At 34.3% G+C, this 22,450-nt stretch overlaps 1 protein-coding gene across 1 annotated transcript in view; it reads right to left on the minus strand.

Moving 5' to 3' along the window:
* The window catches only part of LOC114330947 (sphingomyelinase phosphodiesterase C), a 641,516-nt gene that overhangs the window by 29,590 nt on the left and 589,476 nt on the right, over nucleotides 1-22,450 (minus strand). Inside the window, exon 4 of the mRNA XM_050652120.1 lies at nucleotides 17,588-17,793. Coding sequence (XP_050508077.1) covers nucleotides 17,588-17,793 — 206 coding nt within the window. The remainder of the gene's footprint in view (nucleotides 1-17,587; nucleotides 17,794-22,450) is intronic.

Genomic DNA, 22,450 nt, shown 5'->3' on the forward strand with positions numbered 1-22,450 from the left:
TTAGTAAAACATGTTACTAAAGGTTTCTATATAATTTCTCGTTGGTAGGAACATAATTCATATTTATAATTATCGACGTTTAATTACATAATCGACATAATTATCCGTCAATGAGGAGACTGAAAGGAAGAATGTGGAGAAAATCGACAAATCTGAATTAATGGCTTTTACTGGTATATTAATTTTGATGTACCTACATTTTATTTTGTTGTAAGGTTTGTAAATTGTTTTTAATAACATTTTAGAAGATGCTGTGTCTATTAAGAATAAAATTCTTCAGTTTAACCCATTTGCAACAAATGTCAATAAATATATTAGCTATTCTCGAGGTGGACATTTTTTACCCACCTTTGGGCATGCATGTAACCTACAAAAGGTCGGGCGTTTAAGGGTTAAGGTGTAGTAATCATAGATAATTTAACTAGTGATTATTATTAATTAATTTCACAAACTGAAAAGTCTCAGATGCAGAATTCACCATTAGAATAAAAATTAAATGGTACATACTGCCGTGCTAAGCCCAAAGGTGGTAACTGATTTTTTATCGAAAATGAGATTTTTATATTTTTAGGTAGAATAGGGTATTTAGTATATATTTATAAAGTCTTTGGAGTTGCAAAAGCATTATATTTTAAATAAAATTGAAATTTTGTTAGCGGTGTCTACACTTTTCAGTTAAAATACTAAGCCATTTGGCGGTAAATGTTAAATACTATGGCGTTTTGACGGTATCTGCTGCAGTTGCCGTCCATATACCTTACCATATTGCACTTACCGCTAATATTCTTTAAAGAATGCTACGCCTACATTTAGAAACCGCCAAATCGCCTTAGTATTACGAAGTAAATTCGGCCTAACTTTACAAGGTTAAATTATTGTGTTAGTTAAAACAGTTTTGTTAGTAAAAGAAATAATTAGCGAGGATGATGAGAACTTTTCGAGATTATTATATCTATTGAAATGTATTTTCATTTTTGTTTATAGTGTTTCAAAGATTAACCAATTATGTTGTCCTAAACAATATGACTCTGCTCCAAGTGGATGATTTATATCTTGAATTAGGCAGTAAGAGATTTTCACATTTAAAAATATTCCTTTTTTTTTAATTAGGTTTTAAAAACTTAATAATATGTCCACACGCTGTCCACAAGCATTTTTAGAAAAAGAGACTTAAAATATTTTGTTTTTTTAGAAAATCAAGTAGAGTCGAGTAAGAGTTGTGAAACCACTGTAGACAATATTATAGAAAGAGGACAATTTATTGTAAAGTAATTACAAGAGGTGAAAAAAAATTATGTTCAGCCTGTACAGGCGCAAGATTTGTTTCATACTTAAAGTTTTCTGTAATTAACCCTTTGTTGGTCGTACATGGGATTAGCAGTCCCATTGATTGCATTTTTTTTTGTTTAAATACAAGCTATTATCATTGTTTAACTAGACAATATCTAGTAGTCTAGTTATACAATGCTATTATAAATAGGTAAAAGGCAATGTGATCATATTTTAATCATAACATATAACTAGTTTGTACAATACAACTAATAAAATGTTAAAATTTGCCCTAATTACATTAAGTAATGGTATTTTAATACCCAATATGATATTGTGATATACCCAATAATATAACAATGCATAATAATATTAGGGTAGGTGTCGGCTATCATAAAAATGTTTAAGCTCTATAATAACATGTCGTAAATAAATAGCGAACCTTTGTCGCTAAGAATATAATGGCTGAAAATAGAAAGTGAAAAGTATGGTTTACAATCACATTCACAGTTCAAGAATTCTTTAAAACGCTTAACATCAGCAGATAACAATCTGAAGGGATTCTGTTTTTTCCTAGTATAAGTACAGTTTCGCCTAAATTATTAGACGCACTATAAAAGATTTTATAAAAAATGTTAATTATGAGGTAATACCATTGTAATACTAAATAGGTTTTTCCGTATGTACCAGACACAAGGTATGTTGTTCGGTTGTCTATTTAATTGTCTATATTGAATCACAAATGGAACATTATTATTAATGAACCAATATGTATTTATTGACTCTTGAAAGAAAACAGATATAACGACAACTAAATATTGTCAATTTGTTGTTGTCATATCGTGGCTCAACAAAATAATAACATTAAATAGTACTTTAATTCTTTCAATTTAATAAACTTTAATACACAGAAAAGCTTTTTATTTCATATCAATCACAACTGTAAACCACATACCGCTAATAGACTTAGTATTATATTTAGTTTTGATAAAACGTTTTAGCGGTATGTACCTCTTTTTATATAAAACTTTGTTTTAAAATATAAGTAATGGTTCCCTTAATAAACTGGGGCATATATCCATGCATTAAATCTATTAGCTAGTCCATAAATCCCTAACGGGCCAAAATTGTAGCATTCAATTTTGAAATCGATTTTTCCACCATTTTTTCAAATGTTAGTTACCGCCTTTGGGCCTAGCACGGCAGCATAGTTATTTAAATCTGAAGCTTTTCTTCTTAAAAGTTCTTTCTGGTACGTCCTTAATCTGCGACTTTTACAGTTTATAGGACATCAGACAACGAATATAGAAAACAAAAAGGACTCTACTATATGCAGTCACATTCCGTTTTCATTCGTCTAGGAAAAGGACAGAGAGAAACTTCCTAGTATTCAAATCTAAGTAAAGATAAAAAAGTAAAAGATGGTTTTGCTTGTTTTCGATTCAGAGGGATGCACAATCTCTGGACAGCTGTTTCTGCCATTGCAGGCTTCCTCAGCAGAGCTAGCGTGCACGCCTCTGAAGCGAAATCAGCTAGACCATATATTTAAGGAAAATTTCAAAATTTCATCTCTTATAGAAACTGAAAAGTCTCAGATGCAGAATTCAACATTATAATAAAAATTAAAATGGTAAATAGTTATTTAAATCTGAAACTTTTCTTGTTGAAAGTTCTTTCTGGTACATCCTTAATCTGCAACTCTTACAATTTATAAGTTAGCAGACGACGAACATAGAAAACGAAAAGGACTCTACTATATGCAGTCACATTCCGTTTTCATTCGTCTAGGAAAATGATATAAAGGAACTTCCTAGTACTCCAATTTGAGTAAAGATAAGTAAAAGATGGTTTTGTTCAGATTTGAGTACTAGGAAGTTTCTTTCTTTCTGTTCTTTTCCTAGACGAATGAAAACGGAATGTAACTGCACATAGTAGAGTCTTTTTGTTTTCTATACTCGTCCTCTACTGTCTTATAAATTGTAAAAGTCGCAAATTAAGGATGTACTAGAAAAAACTTTCAACAAGAAAAGCTTCAGATTTAAATAACTATTCACCATTTTTATGATAATGGTGAATTCTGCATCTGAGACTTTTCAGTTTGTTTAAGAGATATCGCTGGGTTGCGTCCCAATGGGGATTTCAATGATCTTTGAAATTTTCTTTAAATAGATGGTATAGCTGTTTTTCGCTTCAGAGGTGTGCACGATAGCTCTGTTGAATAAGCCTGCAATGAAAGAAACAACTGTTCAGTGACTGTGCATCCATCGGAATCGAAAACAAGCAAAACAATCTTTCACTTTTCTATCTTTACTCAGATTTAAGTACTAGGAAGTTTCTTGGTGTTCTTTTCCTAGACGAATGAAAACATAATGTGACTGCATACAGTAGAGTCCTTTTTGTTTTCTATATTCGTCGTCTGCTGTCGTATAAATTGTAAAAGTCGCAGATTAAGGATATACCAGAAAGAACTTTCAACAAGAAAAGTTTCAGATTTAAACAACTATTTACCATTTTAATTTTTACGATAATATGTGGATTTCAATGATCTTTGAAATTTTCCTTAAATAGATGGTCTAGATATTTTTTGCTTCAGAGGTGTGCACCTAGCTCTGTTGAGGAAGCCTGCAATGGCAGAAACATCTGTCCAGGGATTGTGCATCCCTCTGAATCGAAAACAAGCAAAACCATCTTTTACTTAATTAATTTCACTTTATCTATCCTTTCCATTTGCTTATAGGTTTTTTATTCTTGCCACTTGCTCGATTTTTTGGCAGGAACTTTTTCTTCATTTCTCCTTGACGTCACTAATAAACGGATTGTATTCTAGTTTTTGGAAATAAAATCAACCTTTCTACTTTCGGAAGGCTCAAGCATCCTTAATCGCCGGCGATACAACCACGACGACAACATGTATAATAACATGATGCATATGGACTACAGAACAACAAACTACCTACAACTGTAGTGACCTGAAGCCGACCCAGGCCGACCATATCGTCCCTGCCATGTCCAACTATCGAATGTGAAAAGTGCTACTTTTCAGAAGAGCAAAATAACTCTTTTTTATTGATTCCTAAATCAGCGCATTGACAAATGGGAAAATTTTTATATTTTTTTATGTAATGTTTAATCCTTGTTATAGTCCGTTCTTTAACGGCAAAATATCGCAAAACTTCTAACTTTTAAAGAACCGCTTAGATTAACATGAAATTTGGCGCACACATAGCTAACATGTCAAAGAAAAAAGTGATATTGTGCCGATAGGTGCTTTTGCCCTGGGGTGGTTTTCACCCCCTCTTGGGGGTGAAAAGATATTAGTCCAAAATAAGTCAGGAAATGGATAAACTGGCTAATTTTAAGTAACTTTTGTTCTATAGAGTTTTTTCACTGAGTCAATACTTTTCGAGTTATGTGGCAGTGAATATGTTCATTTTTCAACAAAATAACCACGCTTTTAGACGGTGTTTCGCAAATAACTCAAATAGTAAGTATTTTGTCGAAAAAATATTCTTAGCAAAATATAGCCTGTAAAAAATTTAAAAAATAGTGAATATATCACGTCTTTATACGTAGTAGAAGCAGAGTTATAGCTAATGAAAAATAGGTTCATATTCGTCAAATTCCAAATGGAATACTTTAACGTGAAATAACCAAAAATGAAGCACATTTTGGGGAAAACTCATTACAATTTATTTAAAGTGTTTAAAAAAGCTTCATTTTTGTTTTAAAAAAAAAATTTCTCATCATAAGTAAACAAGTTACGCTCAAAATAAAGTTAGTCCCTTTTTGTTTTGGTAAAAAAATCGAGAAAATCACCCCCTAATTAGTATCTTAACTGAACTTAATCGTTACGACTTCACAAGTTTTTTGACTCGTGTATGTATTGTTTATATGATCTGTAAGTTTCATCGGTACAAAGTCCTTATTATTGAAAATACTGTAGTTAAAAGGGGTTTAACAAGTCACTGATCGCGAATGTATGCAAATTTAGAAACACCAAATTTTAATCAATTTTTGTCTAACAGAAAAACAAAAAAATACATGGTATTCAGAAAAGCAATGCTGACTTTCTTTGTTTTTCGAGATTTTTGGTATCTCTAACAATTTTTAAGTTATTTTGAAATAAAGCATATTTTTCAAAATTAAAATTTTAAAAAAATTTAATTCGAAACCAATTTTTTTCAAAAATAAGCACTTTGAATCAATGAAACTTACAGATCATATAAACACAACATAAGTAAAATAATTTGTGGGGCGGTAACGATTAATATCATTTAATTTGCTAATTAGTGGGTGGTCTTCCCGATTTTTGTTTGCCAAAGCCAAAGGGCCAACTTTATTTTGAGCGTAACTTGCTTAAATTTAATGCTAGAAGCTTTTTGTAAAACAGAAATAAAGCTTTTTTTAAACGCTTTAAAAAAGTTATAAGGGGTGTTCCCCAAAAAGTGCTTAATTTTTTGGATATTTCACATCGAAATGTTATATTCGAAATTTGGTGAATATGAATCTATTTTTCATTGGCTATAACTCTGGTTCTGCGAGATCCAGAGACTTAACGCGTACACCATTTTTTTTTTACTTTTTTATAGGCTATATTTTTGCGAAGAACATTTTTTTCGACAAAATACTTAGTTTTTGAGTTATTTGCGAAAAACCGTCTAAGAATGTGGTTATTTTGTTAAAAAATGAATATATTCACTCGCAAATAACTCGAAAAGTGTTGACTTGGCGAAAAAGATCTATAGAACAAAAGTTATTTAAAATTAGTCAGTTTATACTTTTCCGGACTTAGTTTGGACATATATTTTTTTACCACCAAGAGGGGGTGAAAGTCAACCCCAGGGCAAAAGCACACATCGGCACAATATAACTTTTTTCTTTGACATGTAACCTATACGTACGCCAAATTTTATGTCAATACAAGCGGTTCTTTAAAATTTAGAGCAAAAACCGTGAAAGAATGTACTATTAGATTTATAACAAATTTGAACTGCTTTTCATTTTTTTCTTTCCAAAAAATCACATTCGTTACTTTGCTTTTTGTATTAATCAAAGATTTGTTTCGGTCCGATGATTCAAAGTAGCGAATGTATAATAGAGAATAACTGTATAATCAAATAATGAAAATCCGTTAAAATGAAATCATAAACTGCCTCACAAGAATTTCATGGAAGCGATACTGAAACCAAATTCACACAAATTGTAAACACGTGCATTTTATTCTTCTCAGCAGTTTAGCATTTTCGACAGTTTACAGATTATAATTGAATAACTGTTTAATAAATTACAACACAAAGTAACGAATGTGACACATTCGAAATTTAGCGTTGTACAAATACACCTTTAGTTAAATTTATACAAATAATACAAAACAAAAGTATCGAATATAACCATTTTCGTCAGTTTGCAGTCAACCAAATGAAAAAATGTTCATATTCGATGGTTTAAACGGCATATTTCCCGCGCTCCTAATCAAGCTACAATAACGAGAATTTGCCACAATATGTATCACGTATAATGCGAGGGCAAGGTATCGAATGTGAAAAACCCGATTTTTCACATTCGATAGATGGAAATGGTAGGGACGATGTATGCCCAGGTTGAAAAGTCAACAGATGTACCATTCGACATCAAGAAGTTACCGTCAACCAGAAAATGCTATACATAACAATAATCCAAATTGTTAGCTTTTGGCAAGATTTTGAAAATGTTCTTTTTACATTGTTTGCTTTGGTAGTTTATCGTTACACTAATAGCACCCAATGCCTTTACAGGTGAGACGTTATCTGTAACACATTGGCAACCAATGTGCTTTATTCGTAACAAACTAATGCAACACGAAAACAGATTTACCAAACAAGAATATTGATAAAATTAATTTCGATTTTTCTTTATATGTTTCGATCCATCTCTATAACCTCAATTTTTCAGTAATCTCAAAAATTATTTCTACATGACGTGAAATATAAAATATATCTAATATCCATCTATATTTTATACATATATCTTTCAACAGAGAACGGATCTGGTCGGTTTTAAATCCGAACGAATATTTTATGTGAGTTTGAATAATTCGTAATAATTGAAATGGAAGCCAACGACTGTGACAAGAGGCGAATAAAAGAAGATGAATATCGTTTTTAGGTTTTAATATTGGGATTTAGAGTTTGTAGGAATGGCCGAAGCTATGGACTGGATTTAAATGTTTTGCTGTGCTATTGATTACTGTTCGCTGAAGTGAATTAGCGAAATGAGTTGCTGACAGTTTTTGTTCTAAAGGACTTAAGTACATTTTGTAATACTATTAAGTAATACCAAATTAATAGGCGTCAATAAATAATAAGTGTTATAGCGCAGTAACTGAAAGTGGATATGAGCTATTTAATACAATTTTGTTGAATCTTCATTGATTTTCACGAAAATTTATATTGGTTAGAAAATAACTTAACCCGGGAGTAGTCGCGCTCACTTCTGTAACGTCGATAGTCGCGTGTGAGATTCTATCTCAAAATACGAATTTAAAACAAATTTTTATTTTGTACTATTTTTATCTACTTTTTATATTGAAAATATATATTTCTAACAATTTTATTAAAAAAACCTGTGTTAACGGCCAGTTTAAAAATTTCCTTCATTCATTTTTAGTGGCCGTTACTGACAAATTTTACTGTGCAGTAAAACCTGTGTTACCGGCCACCTGCCAACATCGGCCACCTGTCCTAACGGCCCGTTTAAAAATTTTCCAAACCAACTATATATAAACTATAAAAACTGGCAATAGCAGCCACCTTTCTATATCGGACAATAGTTCTTTCATTTTTAGTGGCCGTTACTGACAGGTTTTACTGTATTACGAAAAAGGATGAAATGTGAGATTCTATCTAACGGCGCGACTACTCGCGGGTTAAAGCTAATTGGCTCTCCCCAAAGCCATAAATTCCACAAAAAGAAGAAGAAGAAAAAAAATATTCCTACGCATTACTACACCCTTCCTCTGGGCACTTACGAACTTTTATCAAAATTGCAAAATTTTTCATCAAGTTATCGCGAAAAAGGATAAAAATTGAGATTCTATCTCACCGCGCGACTACTCGCGGGTTAAAGAAACAAAAGTGACATGGTGTCAACTTTCGCTTTTACCCTGTGGGTTGATGTTAGATACCAATGTCGAGGGAGAAAATTATTTTATTTAAAATGACTCCATTAGTCGATGGAGAGACAAATTCTAAGCAAAATTTATCAGATAATATTATTAAGCCAAATAAATATTTTTTCAGTTATTAAAGATCAAATATTTTACTTTTTCGAGATAAAAATACACGTTTTATACAACCTGCAGGTACTATAGAAGGCAAGATCGCCGGAAGAAGAGGCCCAGGCCAAAGAAGAAAATCCTGACTCCGAAATGTCCGAGAGTGATATCAAGAGAGCACCGCTAATCTGTTTAGAGCTGCCGTAAACAAAGTTATTATTGCCAATATGATCACAAACGTTCGATAGTCGGACTTCTTCTTCTTAAAGTTCCCTCTCGCATTGGAGGTTGGATATCATAATGGCTTTGGTCGCTTTGTTGGCTGCTGCTCTTAATAGTTGTAATGAACTACAGTTAAACCAGTTTCTAAGGTTCCTCAGCCAGGAGATGCGTCTTCTTCCTATGCTTTTTCTTCCTTGGATCCTTCCTTGCATATTAATTCTCAGCAACTCATATTTTTCTCCTCCGGTCTTCTTCTTCTTGTGCCACTCCTATCGGAGATTGGAAATCATCAAGGCTACCCTGACTTTGTTTACAGCTGACCTAAAAAGTTCATTAGTGGTGCAGCCAAACCACTCTCTCAAATTCCGCATCCACGACATTCTTCTACGGCCTGGATTCCGTTTTCCTTCTATTTTTCCTTGCATTATATTTTGAAGTAATGCGTATTTATGACCTCTCATCAGGTGACCCAAATACTCGAGTTTTCTTCGTTTTATCGTTAATAAAATTTCTGGGTCTCTTCCTATCCTTCGTGTTACTTCAAGATTTGTGATTCTCTCAACCCAACTTATCTTCAGCATTCGACGGTAGCACCACATCTCGAAACTTTCAATATTTTTTATGTTGTTCTGATTGAGAGTCCAGGCCTCTACACCGTATAATAGCGTGTTAAATACGTAGCCACTTAGCATTCTTAATCGTAGAGGGATGCTTATATCTCTGTTGCAGAAGAATTTTCTCATCTTTATGAAGGTGGCCCTGGCAATTTCGATACGTCTTTTTATTTCATTGTTTTGGTCTCCAGTTTCGTTTATTAAAGTTCCCAAGTATTTATAACTTGATACTTTTTCAATTGAATGCCGTTTATACTAATATGTGCTGGTTGTGTCATGATTTTACTGAAGACCATATACTTGGTTTTCTTGATATTAATGTTTATGCCATAATTGTTGCAAGCAATATTTATGTTTGTAAGTAATCGTTGTAATTCTTCTACTGTTCTTGCAACTAGTACAGTGTCGTCTGCGTATCGAGTATTATTTACAACCTCTCCATTGATTACGTTTCCTTCATTTGCTTGCAAAAGGGCTTCCTGACAGATGCTTTCACTATATACATTAAATAGCAGTGGTGACAAAATGCATCCCTGTCTTACTCCTCTACGTATTTCTATTGCTTTTGATATCTCGTTTTCTATTTTGATGTTAGCTTTCTGATTCCAATATAAGTTGAGAATTATTCGCAGATCTTTATTATCTATGTCTTTTCTTTCAAGAATGTCTCTTAGCCTATCGTGGCGTACTCTGTCAAACGCTTTTTCAAAATCGATAAAACTTGCATGTACTTCTTGAATAACGTCTAGGCATCTTTGTGTAAGAACATTCAAACCGAAGAGAGCTTCTCGAGTACCTAGTCCTTTTCTGAACCCCATCTGTGTATTACTAATATCTGACTCCAACTTTTGATAAACTCGGTTGTGGATGATTTTTAGAAATATCTTTAGTAGATGGCTCATTAAAGATATTGTTCGATGTTCTGAACATTCTTTTGCATTGGATTTCTTTGGCAGTGTAACGAATGTAGACAGCAGCCACTCTTGAGGTATAATACCAGTATTGTATACTGTGTTAAATAAGTGCAATATTATACCTATTGATTCATCATTCAAGAGCTTTAAGTAATTCAGTAGGAACCTCATCGGGTCCATTTGCCTTTCCAGTTTTGGAATTTCTAAGTGCCATTTCTACTTCACATTTTAGGATTTCAGGTCCCGTTTCACCATTTACCTTGTCAATGTTATTTCTGTTGTCCTCAAACAATTCTCTTATGTATTCACTCCATCTATTAATTTTTTCTGTTATGTCTACAATAATATTTCCGTCTTTGTCCTTAAGCAAACTTATTTGATGTCTTCTTTGGGTTCCTGTAAGTTCTTTTACTTTTTTATGTATATTGAATGTGTCATACTTTCTTTCGTAGTCTTCCATTTCTACACATTGTTCTTTAATCCATGATTCTTTGGCCTTCTTTATTATTTGCTTTATGTTCTTATCAACCTCTCTGTATTTTTCTGAATTATTCTTCAATTTGCGTCTTTCATCCATTAGTTCTAGTATGTCTGGTTTCATCCACACCTTATGTTTCTTTGGAGATTTGGTTAGGTGTTTCTTTCCCGTAGTTCTTATTATAGTGTTTATATACTTCAGTTTTTCATCTACGTTGTCTGTTCTGCGGATTTGGTTTTCTGCTACACTGAGGTCGGTGTTGATTTCTTCGCGCACTGTTTGTCGTCGGTGTTCACTTTTAATCTGACTTAAGTCTAATGTTGGGATGATGGTTTTTCTCATTTTCTTTGGTCTAGCTTCTAACATAGATACTACTAGATTATGATCCGAACCGATATCAGTTCCAGGGTAAGTTTTAGTAGATTTCACGGCATTACGGTATTTTTTGTCACCATTATGTAATCTATTTGGTTTCTGATTACTTTTTCTTGTGTGTGTTGAGCTGACGTCCACGTATACAGTCTCCTTGGGGGTAATTTAAAGAATGTATTAGTTATTATTAAATCTTCGTTTTGACAAAACTGAAGTAAACGATCACCCCTTTCATTTCTATTACCTAAGCCGTATTCACCGACATTTTCTCCAACTTTACCCTGACCTACCTTGGCGTTCAGATCGCCCATTACTGTGTTAATGTGTTGTCTCTTTGTTGTTCTTATCACCTCTTCTAAGTTATTATAGAATTGTTCTATTTCCTCTTCGTCTTTGTCTGCTGTAGGAGCGTACACTTGTATGATGTTTATTATGTTCTTCTTATCTTTCAGTTGTATTAACATCACGCGCTCTGAGAATGGAGTAAAATTTGCTACAGCATCTTTCTATTTTTTTGAGATGATGACTCCAACTCTGTATCGATGGGTTGTGGTGTCACTTCCGGCATAATAAAACATACCGTGATTAGTTGTGGGGCATTTGCCATTTCCTGGCCATTGTGTATCGCTTATGCCTAATATGTCTATACCCAAACGATCCATTTCCAACACGGCGTTATCTAATTTTCCCGAAGAGAATAAGCTCCTCACATTCCACGTAGCAATTTTTATGGTTGTCTTTTTCTTATTACAAGGGTTTCGCAGGTTTACGACCGGGGAAGCCTTGTACTTATCTATTTGTCTTCCTCTGTCAGATCTTGGTATCCGATGTCCATGATCAGTACTTCTCCTTTGCATGTCCACCATGATGATTACTACTAGGGGTACTCTATGAGTCCTTAATGCAGTGGTTCCCCGTTACCTTCTGCATCCTTATGCCGTTGACCATTCTGTAGGGTTCATCCGCCTTCGAGACCGATTTCTCAGTCTCAGGACAAAAGAGTGCCCTAACACTTACTAGCTCATCCACCCGAAGCTGTTAGCTAGTAAGTGGAGATTGCTTATACCGGCAATCGCTCGGTGGTTACCCTCACTTAGTTTAGCCTACAGACCAATGCAGTTGCCCAGGGTGTGGCACGTGGAGCACAGTTGGATGTCTTATGACGACCAGTTACTTCGAACCATCTCCCGTATATTACGCTCGATGTGGCCGTTCTCATAAAAGGTACTACCTCTATAAAACACCCCAACACCCCAACACTCCTCTGGTAATGTGACCCAAATATTCTAGTTTTATAGTTTTATACTTTTCATAATTTCTAACTCCTTATTTAAACGTTGTAGCACTTCAACATTGGAAATCCTTTGAACCCACTGAATTTTCAATATTCTTCTGTAACACCACATTTCGAACGCTTCTATATTTCTTATGTCTGGTCTCTTCAATGTCTAAGCTTCCATTCCGTATAGCAATATAGAAAATATGTAGCATCTTAGAGCCCTCAATCTGAGAGGCAGCTGAAGGTCTTTATTTGTAAGCAGTGTCTTCATTTTTATAAATGACTAGCAGTTTCAATTCGGGCTTTAATTTCTTTGCTTTGGTCATTTTTGTCATCAACCCAGGTTTCCAAATATTTCTATGTCTTAACTTTTTCTATTTGGGTTTGCTCTATCATTAACCTTTCACTTCCATGTTCTGTTTTTGAGACAATCACAAATTAAGTTTTTTTTTGTTTATTTTTAGTCCACATTGAATGCAATAATCGTTAATTCTATTTAGCAATTCTTGTAGCGATTCCAGGGTGTTTGCCATTATAACGGTGTCATCAGCGAATCTTTTGTTATTTACTATTCCTCCGTTTATAGAGTTTCCATCACTTAGCTCCGCTATCGCTTCCTGAAATATGGCTTCACTGTACAGGTTAAACATTATCGGCGACAGAACACAACCCTGTCTTACTCCTCTCTTTATAGTCGGATAATCGGACAGGGTACTGAAAAAAGATAAAAGACTTTTAAAACTTCAACTGATAGTTCATCGCAACCTTTCGTTATCCCATCTTTCGGTTGATTTACAGCTTTCATCACCTCACTTTTCAATATCTTTGGTCTATTCAGGTCAAGAGTGTTCATAAGATATTATTATTATCAATACTAGGTTATAATAAAAATTGACATAAACAGTATATTGCTATAACTGGTTTTGATCAAAAAAGATACTTTTGTTCTTCTTCAGCCTTGAGCAATCCAACTTTGGACACAGGCCTACCCCAATTCAATCCAATGTTTTATATTTTGTGCCACTTGTTTCCAGTTGTGTCCTTCAAACTTCTTTACGTCATCAGCCCATCTAATTTGTGGCCTTCCTCTGCTCCTTCTTCCTAACCACGGTCTCCATTGTTGTATTTTGTGACTCCGTCTTTTATTCTTCAGTCGACCATTCGCTGCCTAAGCATTACAAGGGTGTATGTAACAAAATTAAAAATCAGCAATTTTAATATAACAATGTTCTATGTATCATAAGGAACCCTTCTTCTTCTTCTTTAGGTGCCGTGTCTGTATTCAGACGTTGGCCGCCATCATGTTTACAATTTCCTGAAATCTCTCTCTATCGGCTGCTGCGCGAAATAATTCTTCTACTGTGCAGCCACACCATTGTCTAATATTACACAGCCATGAAAGTTTCTTTCGACCAATCCATCTCTTTCCCTCCACTTTTCCTTGTATTATAAGGCGAAGCAGATGGTATTTAGGTCCTCTAATTATATGGCCTAAGTATTCTGTTTTTCTCCTCTTTATGATGCTTATGAGCAGACGTTCCGAATTCATCATTTGAAGAACATCTTCATTGGAAGTGTGCGAAACCCACGATATCTTTAGGATTCGTTGATAGCACCACAATTCGAATGCTTCTAGTTTGTTTAGCATTGTGGTTTTTAACGTCCATGTCTCACAACCATACAATAGGATAGACCACACATAACATTTCAGCACCTTCTTTCGAATATTCATCGACAGGTTTCTATTACATAAAACTGGTTTCCAGGTCATAAAAGCCTTCCGTGATATTTAGATCCTAGTTATTATCTCTTCATCAGAGTCACAATTTACATTTAACCAGCTGCCAAGGTACTTGAAATGATTTACCCGTTCTAACTCCTCTCCATCAAGAGAAAGCTGACCTTGATCTATATTAATCTTTCCAACTGCCATCCACTTTGTTTTTCAAATGTTGATTTTAAGGCCTCTCGGATAGCTTGCTTCACTGGCTAGATTTAGTAGTGTCTGAAGATCTTCAGCAAGAATGGCTGTATCATCAGCGTATCTAATATTGTTGATTACTTCTCCGCCTAGCCTTACTCCCTCTTGTCTGTCATCCAAAGCCTCCCTAAAGATTTCTTCAGAGTACAGATTAAAAAGGGTGGGTGATAAAATACAACCTTGTCGTACTCCACGTTTTATCGGCAGTTCTTCAGTACGACTGTCTCCAATTTGGATAGAGGCTACTTGATTGTAATATAAGTATTTCAGCAGTCTTATATCGTAGTGGTCAAGTCCTGCTGCCTGCAGGCAATCGAAAAGTGTATCATGTTGTACTCGGTCGAATGCCTTCTCGAAGTCGATGAAACAAACATAAACGTTCTTTCGGAATTCACAACTTTTTTGTAATAGAACGCGCATACAAAATATTGCTTCTCTAGTTCCTAGACCATTTCTAAATCCAAATTGCTTATTACCCATTCTAGTTTCGCAGAGAAGGAATACTCGGTTTTGTATAATACGTAAAAGTATCTTAAGTGTGTGACTCATCAAACTGATTAGTCTAAAATCGCTGCATTTGGTGGGCCTGCTTTTCTTTGGTAATGTTATAAACAGTGACTCCAACCAATCATCTGGTATTTTTCCTTCGTTGTAAATTTTGTCAAAGAAAGTAGTCAAGTAGGTAATGTTTTCCTCATCCAAAAGTTTAAGTAGCTCAACAGGGATTTGATCTGGTCCAGGTGCTTTATTGTTTTTGGCTTGTTGTATTGCTTTTATGACTTCTGACTTCAGTATACTGGGACCTCTGTCTAATTGGTTGTCACAGGTAGTATTTGGAGCATTTTCTCGAGAAGCATCGTCAAAAAGGAACCCATAGTACTTTGTAAATCTAAAATATATGCATGCAATGCTCTAAAATTAATCAAAAATCATTGGTGTTTGTTGTGAAAATATGTAAAGAGCGCAACATAGTCCTATGTTAAACATAGGACTTTGTTTTTTTGCAAAATTTTAGTGAACTGTCCTAACTCAGTATAACATGGTCATATCTGCGAGGATTTCATAAAGGAGAAAGACCAGTAAAAATTAATATTTATCGCAACATATTCTGCACTGAATTCAATTATTCATTTAATAAACCTCCAAAATATCTATGTGACCTATGTACTGAGATAGACTGCACGAATAAAGAAAACACCCTTAATGGAGAAATGAAAAAAGAGTATGAAAAATACTTGCAGTTTTAATGAGAGAATAAAAAAAGACGAATATTGAAAATGGTAAAGCACTACTGTGTTTTGACTTACAAAATGTATTGGCATGTCCAAAACGAAAATTTCTTTTAAGCTAAATGTGTATAACATGACCTTCCCATAAATCGGACTGTTTATTGCGCGATATGGTCAGAGGCAATGCATGGTCGGGCTGGGAATGAACTAACACGTACCTAAAGAAAATTCAAATGAAGCTTTCAGTACCTGGACATTCCTGCATACAAGAGGTCGATTCAGTTCACAGTGCAATTAAACGCAGTTTGAGAAAATCTGAATACTTTTCTCCACTTTCGTTAGTAAGAGTCCTTTTGAAAGTAAACACAAGAAAGCGTTACACCATACTTCAATTGAAAGAGCAAGATTTTCTTGATTTTTCAACCTGTTCATCAAAACTGAATTATACTGCAGTTCATTAAGACAATGAACTGGGAGGAGACATACTGCTGAAAATGACAAAATACCCATATCAATAAACAAAAATGATATTAAATCACCTTGGCCCAAAACGAAGTGGAAGCTCTGAAATCTGAAATCTATGTGCAGGTGAATGCCAGAAGTAGACAGATACTTTTATGTTCGCATGTTTTCTAACATATCTAAACGTAACCCGTCAAAATAGCCCGGTCAAAACAGCCCCGTCAAAAAAGCCCCGTCAAAATAGCCCCAACACAAAATAGCCTCGACAAAATAGCCCGCAAACAAAATAGCCCCGACAAAATAGATCGCACACAAAATAGCCCCGGTCAAAACAGCCCCGGCTAAAATAGCCCCGGCTAAAACAGCCTCTTATAAACAATTACATAATTATTTATACAAGGTGTCCAAAAACTTTTTTTTAATTTAAATTATTTGACAAAAAGGAAGAATGTATTTAATTTATTTAATTTAAAATGCATTTTACTGTTGCCCTAAAACAGAAAAAAATGTTTATATCATAAATTAACATTGATTTTCGCTTAACTTAACAAACTTCCAAGAGGGAGGAAAGACAGGACTCGAGTTCTCTGAAAAGACAATTTTTATTTAATGTGGTTAAGATAAACATCTGAATAGAGGATAATTACCATTTCCGAAAAAATGTATTTTTAAGGAATTATTTCATGATGAATTCTGAAGGGTGTTTTTTTTCGGGGCTAACTTGGCGGGGCTATTTTGTCGGGGCGATTTTGTCAGCGGGCTATTATTCTGCGGCTATTTTGTCTGCAGGCTATTTTGTCGGAGCTATTTTGTGTGCGGGATATTATGTCGGGGCTATTTTGTCGGAGCTTTTTTGACGGGGCTATTTTGACGGGGTACCATATCTAAACATAAATAGTAAAACTGAGATTGCTGATCAGAAGATAATATTGTTACAAAGACTTATGTTCCATGTTTTTGCATTTTTCGTTTTTTGTTAGAGTTGCAAAATTCTATGTTATTTTATTTTTTCAATAAAAATACGGGAAAAATTAAATATTTTTTTTTGTTTTTTTTTCTAAATGTGCTCGTGTAGTTGACTTTTAACCATTACGTTTAAAGCAAAAGCAAATATACTTTGTTTTATACAAAACAAAAAAGTTATTTTTCTCAGTTTCATCATTTTGTATCACATAACCTTGTAATTCTTAAGCAGCGCATTGTGTCCTGCGATGCGAAGCTCCATTTTAATTTGGCAGCTTGTTCTATTGCTTTATTAGAAGCAAAACCAAAAAGGCGCAGAAGAACAAAGATACTGTACATTGTTTTAATTTTCGCATAATGCCATATGTTGTTATAAATAAATAATTTTTTCGTATAAATTATGTTCCTTATTTAGTCTTCCTCCTTAAATCTATGTATAATCTATAAAAGTAACGTATCCGAAACTTCGTCTTTTCTATAAAATATACGTGGATCAATTTATTTGCACCTAACTGTATATAAATAAGCAATATAATAAGAAAAAAGCGTTACCTGACTGGAATGTTTTGAGTGAGTCAGTGGGTAACCATCTTGACCACATTTTTGTTAACTCGTCTTTAAGAAAAGGGTCGTCGTGACCGAGGGCGGGGAACACAAACTGTGACTTGAATGTTTTGCCCAACAAATCTGTGAGGTTTTGGAGTAGCTCCCTTTGGCGGAATTCTGGAAGGCGTCGGGCTGCGTGGGACATGCCGTCTCTGAAATTTAAAATAGATAATTTTAATGTTAAATAAAGATCACACAAGTAGGGTTTGGTATTTAATATTCATAATATTGGTGGATGTATTATTGTATTATAATAGACGGAGAGCTAGAGCCGAAAAATCATCGTCATAAGTCATAAGTAATGCGGAGTTTTTCCTGTGAAATGTTTCCATTGTATATTGAGAGTTATGACACCTTTCAGACTGACACCTCAGTGGATATAGGAAGTAGCAATAAGGGATGAAAGGGGAAAGTTAGTGCAGTCATTAAAGGTTTTCACCTCCTATTTTGTTAAATCTCCATCGATTTGCATGAAAATTGGTGACTAGTTAGAGCATACCTTAAAAAATAAAACTGATTTGGTGCCAACTTGCACTTTTACCCTGGTGGTGAATACCACCCCTTCCCGTGGGTAAAAACAATTTTATTAAAAATAACCACACAAATCGATAGAGGGACAAATTTTAAGTAAAATTTGTTATATCATGTTATCAAAATAAATCAATACTTTTTGAGTTATTAAAGATCAAAGATTTGTCTATTTAACCCTCGTAAAGCAGTGCTTAGATTCTTACGTAAACAACGGTGCGGGGTGCATTTGCACCCCATCTGTATATCCATTTTTTTTATATGTGAACGTCGCGGAAATTGATTTGAAAGATAATTAGGACTTGTTTATTATAGTATAAAACATAATTTTACAAACAAAGTAACTACCCATTTCTTCTTAAAAAAATTATTATCGTTGCAAGGTAAACACATGAAATTTTTCTCAGAGCAACACACAGTTTTTGCACATAATACAGTTATGTCGGGACTTTCGGTCTTTTTTCTCTGATATAAGTAACACCGACCTTGTCCCGTAGCTCTGTTAGCTCCAAGTGGAACACCAGGAACGTCCAATTCAGGATATGAAATTGTCATCATTATTTGCACCCTACAGTCATTTTTCCAAAAAAAATCACGTAAACGTAAAGCATTTTAGATGCTGCAATGGATGTAATCTGTTCAGAATTGAATTTAACGCGAATAAAAAAATGAACAAAAATCAAAAAAGAATTATTGAAAAAGTTAGATGAGAAAAACGAGGTCTGGGGTGCAATTGCACCCCGCACCTCCTTACGAGGGTTAAGAGGATATGCGTAAAGTTACGGATATAAAAAAACATATTAATTAATTGTATGTTAGTAAAATATTATTTTTATATTATTTCGATATTTAATTGAATTTTTTATATCAATATAAACTGAATATGTCCAGAAACTGGGGGTGTCCACTAAAGGGTACATTTGACATATTCGAATACACTTTTGCTAAATTTATAATATCGAAGTAATATATAAATAATATTTTAGTAACATACAATTAATTAATATGTTCTTTTTATCATCCGTAACTTCACGCAGGTGCTTTTAAACAGACAAATTTTTGATCTTTAATAACTCAAAAAGTATTGATTTATTTTAATAACATGATGTAACAAATTTTACTAATAATTTGTCCTTCTATCGATTTGTGGGGTTATTTTTAATAAAATAGTTTTCACCCCAAAAAGGGGTGGTACCCACCCCCAGGGTAAAAGTGCAAGTTGGCACCAAATCATTTTTATTTCTTGGGGTATGCTCTAACCAGTCACCAATTTTCATGCAAATCAATGGAGGTTTAACAAAATAGGTGGTGAAAACCTTTAAAGACTACACTAACTTTCCCCTTTCATCGCTTATTGCTACTTTCTGTATCCACTGAGGTGTCAGCCTGAAAGGGGTCATAGTTATCAATATACAATAGACATATTTCACATGCCAAACTCCATATTACTTATGACGATGATTTTTCGGCTCTAGCTCTTAGACTATAACATGTATACACAAAATTCTATTATTGATACAAAATGTTAACAAAAGTTCTGAAACTGCTTTTTTGTGGCATGTCTATGTCTAAGTTAACTACTGTATTTATATGAGATTAAGGCATAATTAATTGTACCTACCACAAAATACATTTTTAAATCCTGTTTGACGTTTTAATTTTCCCTTCAAAAAATTGATTGGCTTCGATCTGGTAGGCAATAGCCAGGCTTTTCGTTGAAATAAACCTGAGGGTGGTGTTGGTGCCCTCACCAACACCTTCTTCTTCTTCATGTGCCGTGCTCGATTATCGAACGTTGGCTATCAAATTGGCTATAGTAATTTTGTTAACGGCAGCTCGGAAAAGGGATGCAGAGGATCTGTTATACCATTCTCTCAGGTTTTTAAGCCATGACGTTCTTCTTCGACCTGGCCCTCTTCTTCCGTCTACCTTGCCTTGTATTATTAAATGGAGTATATTATATCTCTCTGGGTGTCGCATAACATGGCCAAAATATTCAAGTTTTCGATTTTTAACTGTTCTGACGACTTCTGTGATTTTTCCCATCCGGTGCAAAACAACTTCGTTACGAACTCTATCCACCCAACTTATTCGTAGGATTCTTCGGTATACCCAAATTTCAAAGCCTTCCAATTTCTTGAGAAGAGTATCTGTTAAAGTCCAACCTTCGACACCGTACAAAAGAGTAGAGAACACATAACATCTCACTAATCTAATTTTAAGATTCAAAGTAATGTTGTTTCCACATAAAAGTTTCTTTATCTTAAAGAATGCAGCTCTGGCCTTCTCTATACGTATTCTAATTTCTTTGCTCATGTCCCAGTTCTCATTTAGATTACAACCAAGGTAGGTGATACTGTTAGTTCTTTCTAATTGTTCACCATAAGCTGTTACTACTTCCGGTTGTATTGGCGCCTTACTGACAACCATCACCTTGGTCTTTGCGGTGTTTAGCTTGAGTCCATATTCATCACACGTTGTGGTAATCCTATTAATCAGATGTTGAAGTTCTTCATAATTGCTCGCAATTAACACCGTGTCATCCGCATATCTCAAATTATTAATATTGACGCCATTCATTTTGATACCACATTGAGCATTATCCACTGCTTTATTGAAAACAAACTCAGAATAGATGTTAAATATTAGTGGGGACAAAATGCAGCCCTGCCTTACTCCTCTTCGTATTTGAAGTTCTTCAGACGTGTCCCAGCCAATCCTGATGTTTGCACGTTGATGCCAGTAAAGATTTTTGATAATGCGTAGGTCTTTATCATCAATACCCACTTTCTGAAGAATAGCAATCATTTCCGTATGTTTTACCCGATCAAAGGCCTTCTCAAAGTCAATGAAACACATATAAACCGGATGTCCGACATCTCTGCATCTCTGTACCATAACCTGAATACTAAACAGTGCTTCTCTGGTCCCAAGGTTATTGCGGAATCCAAACTGTGTATCACCAAGCTGTTCTTCTATTTTTTGGTACATCCTAGAGTGCAAAATTCGTAGAAATATCTTTAAAACATGACTCATCAAGCTAATGGTTCGGTAGTCACTACATCTTTTTGCGTTTGCTTTTTTAGGTATCGTCACAAAAGTCGACAGCAGCCAATCCGTTGGTATATAGCCAGTTTGATAAACTTTATTAACAAGATGAAGGAGAGATCTTTTACCTGAATTTTCGAAGAGCTTTATTATTTCATTCGGTATTTCGTCTGGTCCCGTCGCTTTTCTGGTCTTTGCTAATCTTATTGCTTGTTCAATTTCGTCCATAGTTATGTCAGGTCCTGTAACTACTTCGTTAATTTCAAGCTCGGGCCTTTCATCATTAAACAGTTTCTCAATGTATTCTTTCCATCTGTCTATTTTATCCAAATCAGTGATAATCAGTTTTCCGTCTCTATCAACGATGTTATTTGCATGTTTTTTGTTATGACCGGTGAGTTCTTTTATTTTTTTATACATATTAAATGAATCATGTTTTCTCTGCAACTCTTCAATTTCTAAACATTTTTTTTCAAAGTATGTTTCTTTTGCCGCTCGTATTTTAGTCCTTATCTCTTTATTAATGCGTTTATACATTTCGATGTTTTGATTCTTAAATTTGCGTCTTTTTTCCATCAAATTCAAAATCTCATCGTTCATCCACTGTTGCTTCTTTTGATTTTTCTCTTTGAAGTTTGGAGTTGAGTTGCTTATAATCGTTTTGATTTGGTTCCAATGATCCTCGATGGATTCTTGTTGTTCGCTATTCTCAAAATTGCTCTCTAAATTGTTTGAAATCCCCTGACTGTTGTTTCTAATAAAATCGGTATCCAGTTTGTTAGAGGATCGTGGTTGTTTTATCCGTTTAAGTTTTAATTTTATTTCGGCTAACAATAGATTGTGATCAGATGGCACATCGGCGCCAGGATAGGTTTTTACAGACTTTACTGCATTTCTGTAACGCTCACTGATGGTTATGTAGTCAATTTGGTTTCTTACGATATTATTGGGGGTATCTGCTGGAGATTTCCACGTATATAATCTCCTTTTAGGTAATTTGAAAAAGGTATTCATTATACATAGATTATGTTCTTTGCAAAAATCTGCGAAATAGTCTCCCCTTTCATTTCTATCGCCCAGTCCATAACAGCCAATAATATTACTTTGTCTGCCTTTTCCTATCTTAGCATTAAGGTCACCCATCAGAATGGTGAGATCTCTAGTCTTGAGTTGGTCGGTAACAGTTTTTACATGGGCGTAGAACTTGTCAAGTTCTTCCAGTTCACTTTCCGC

This window comes from Diabrotica virgifera, chromosome 5 (genome assembly GCF_917563875.1).
Source record: "Diabrotica virgifera virgifera chromosome 5, PGI_DIABVI_V3a".
In the NCBI taxonomy this organism is placed as follows: domain Eukaryota; kingdom Metazoa; phylum Arthropoda; class Insecta; order Coleoptera; family Chrysomelidae; genus Diabrotica; species Diabrotica virgifera.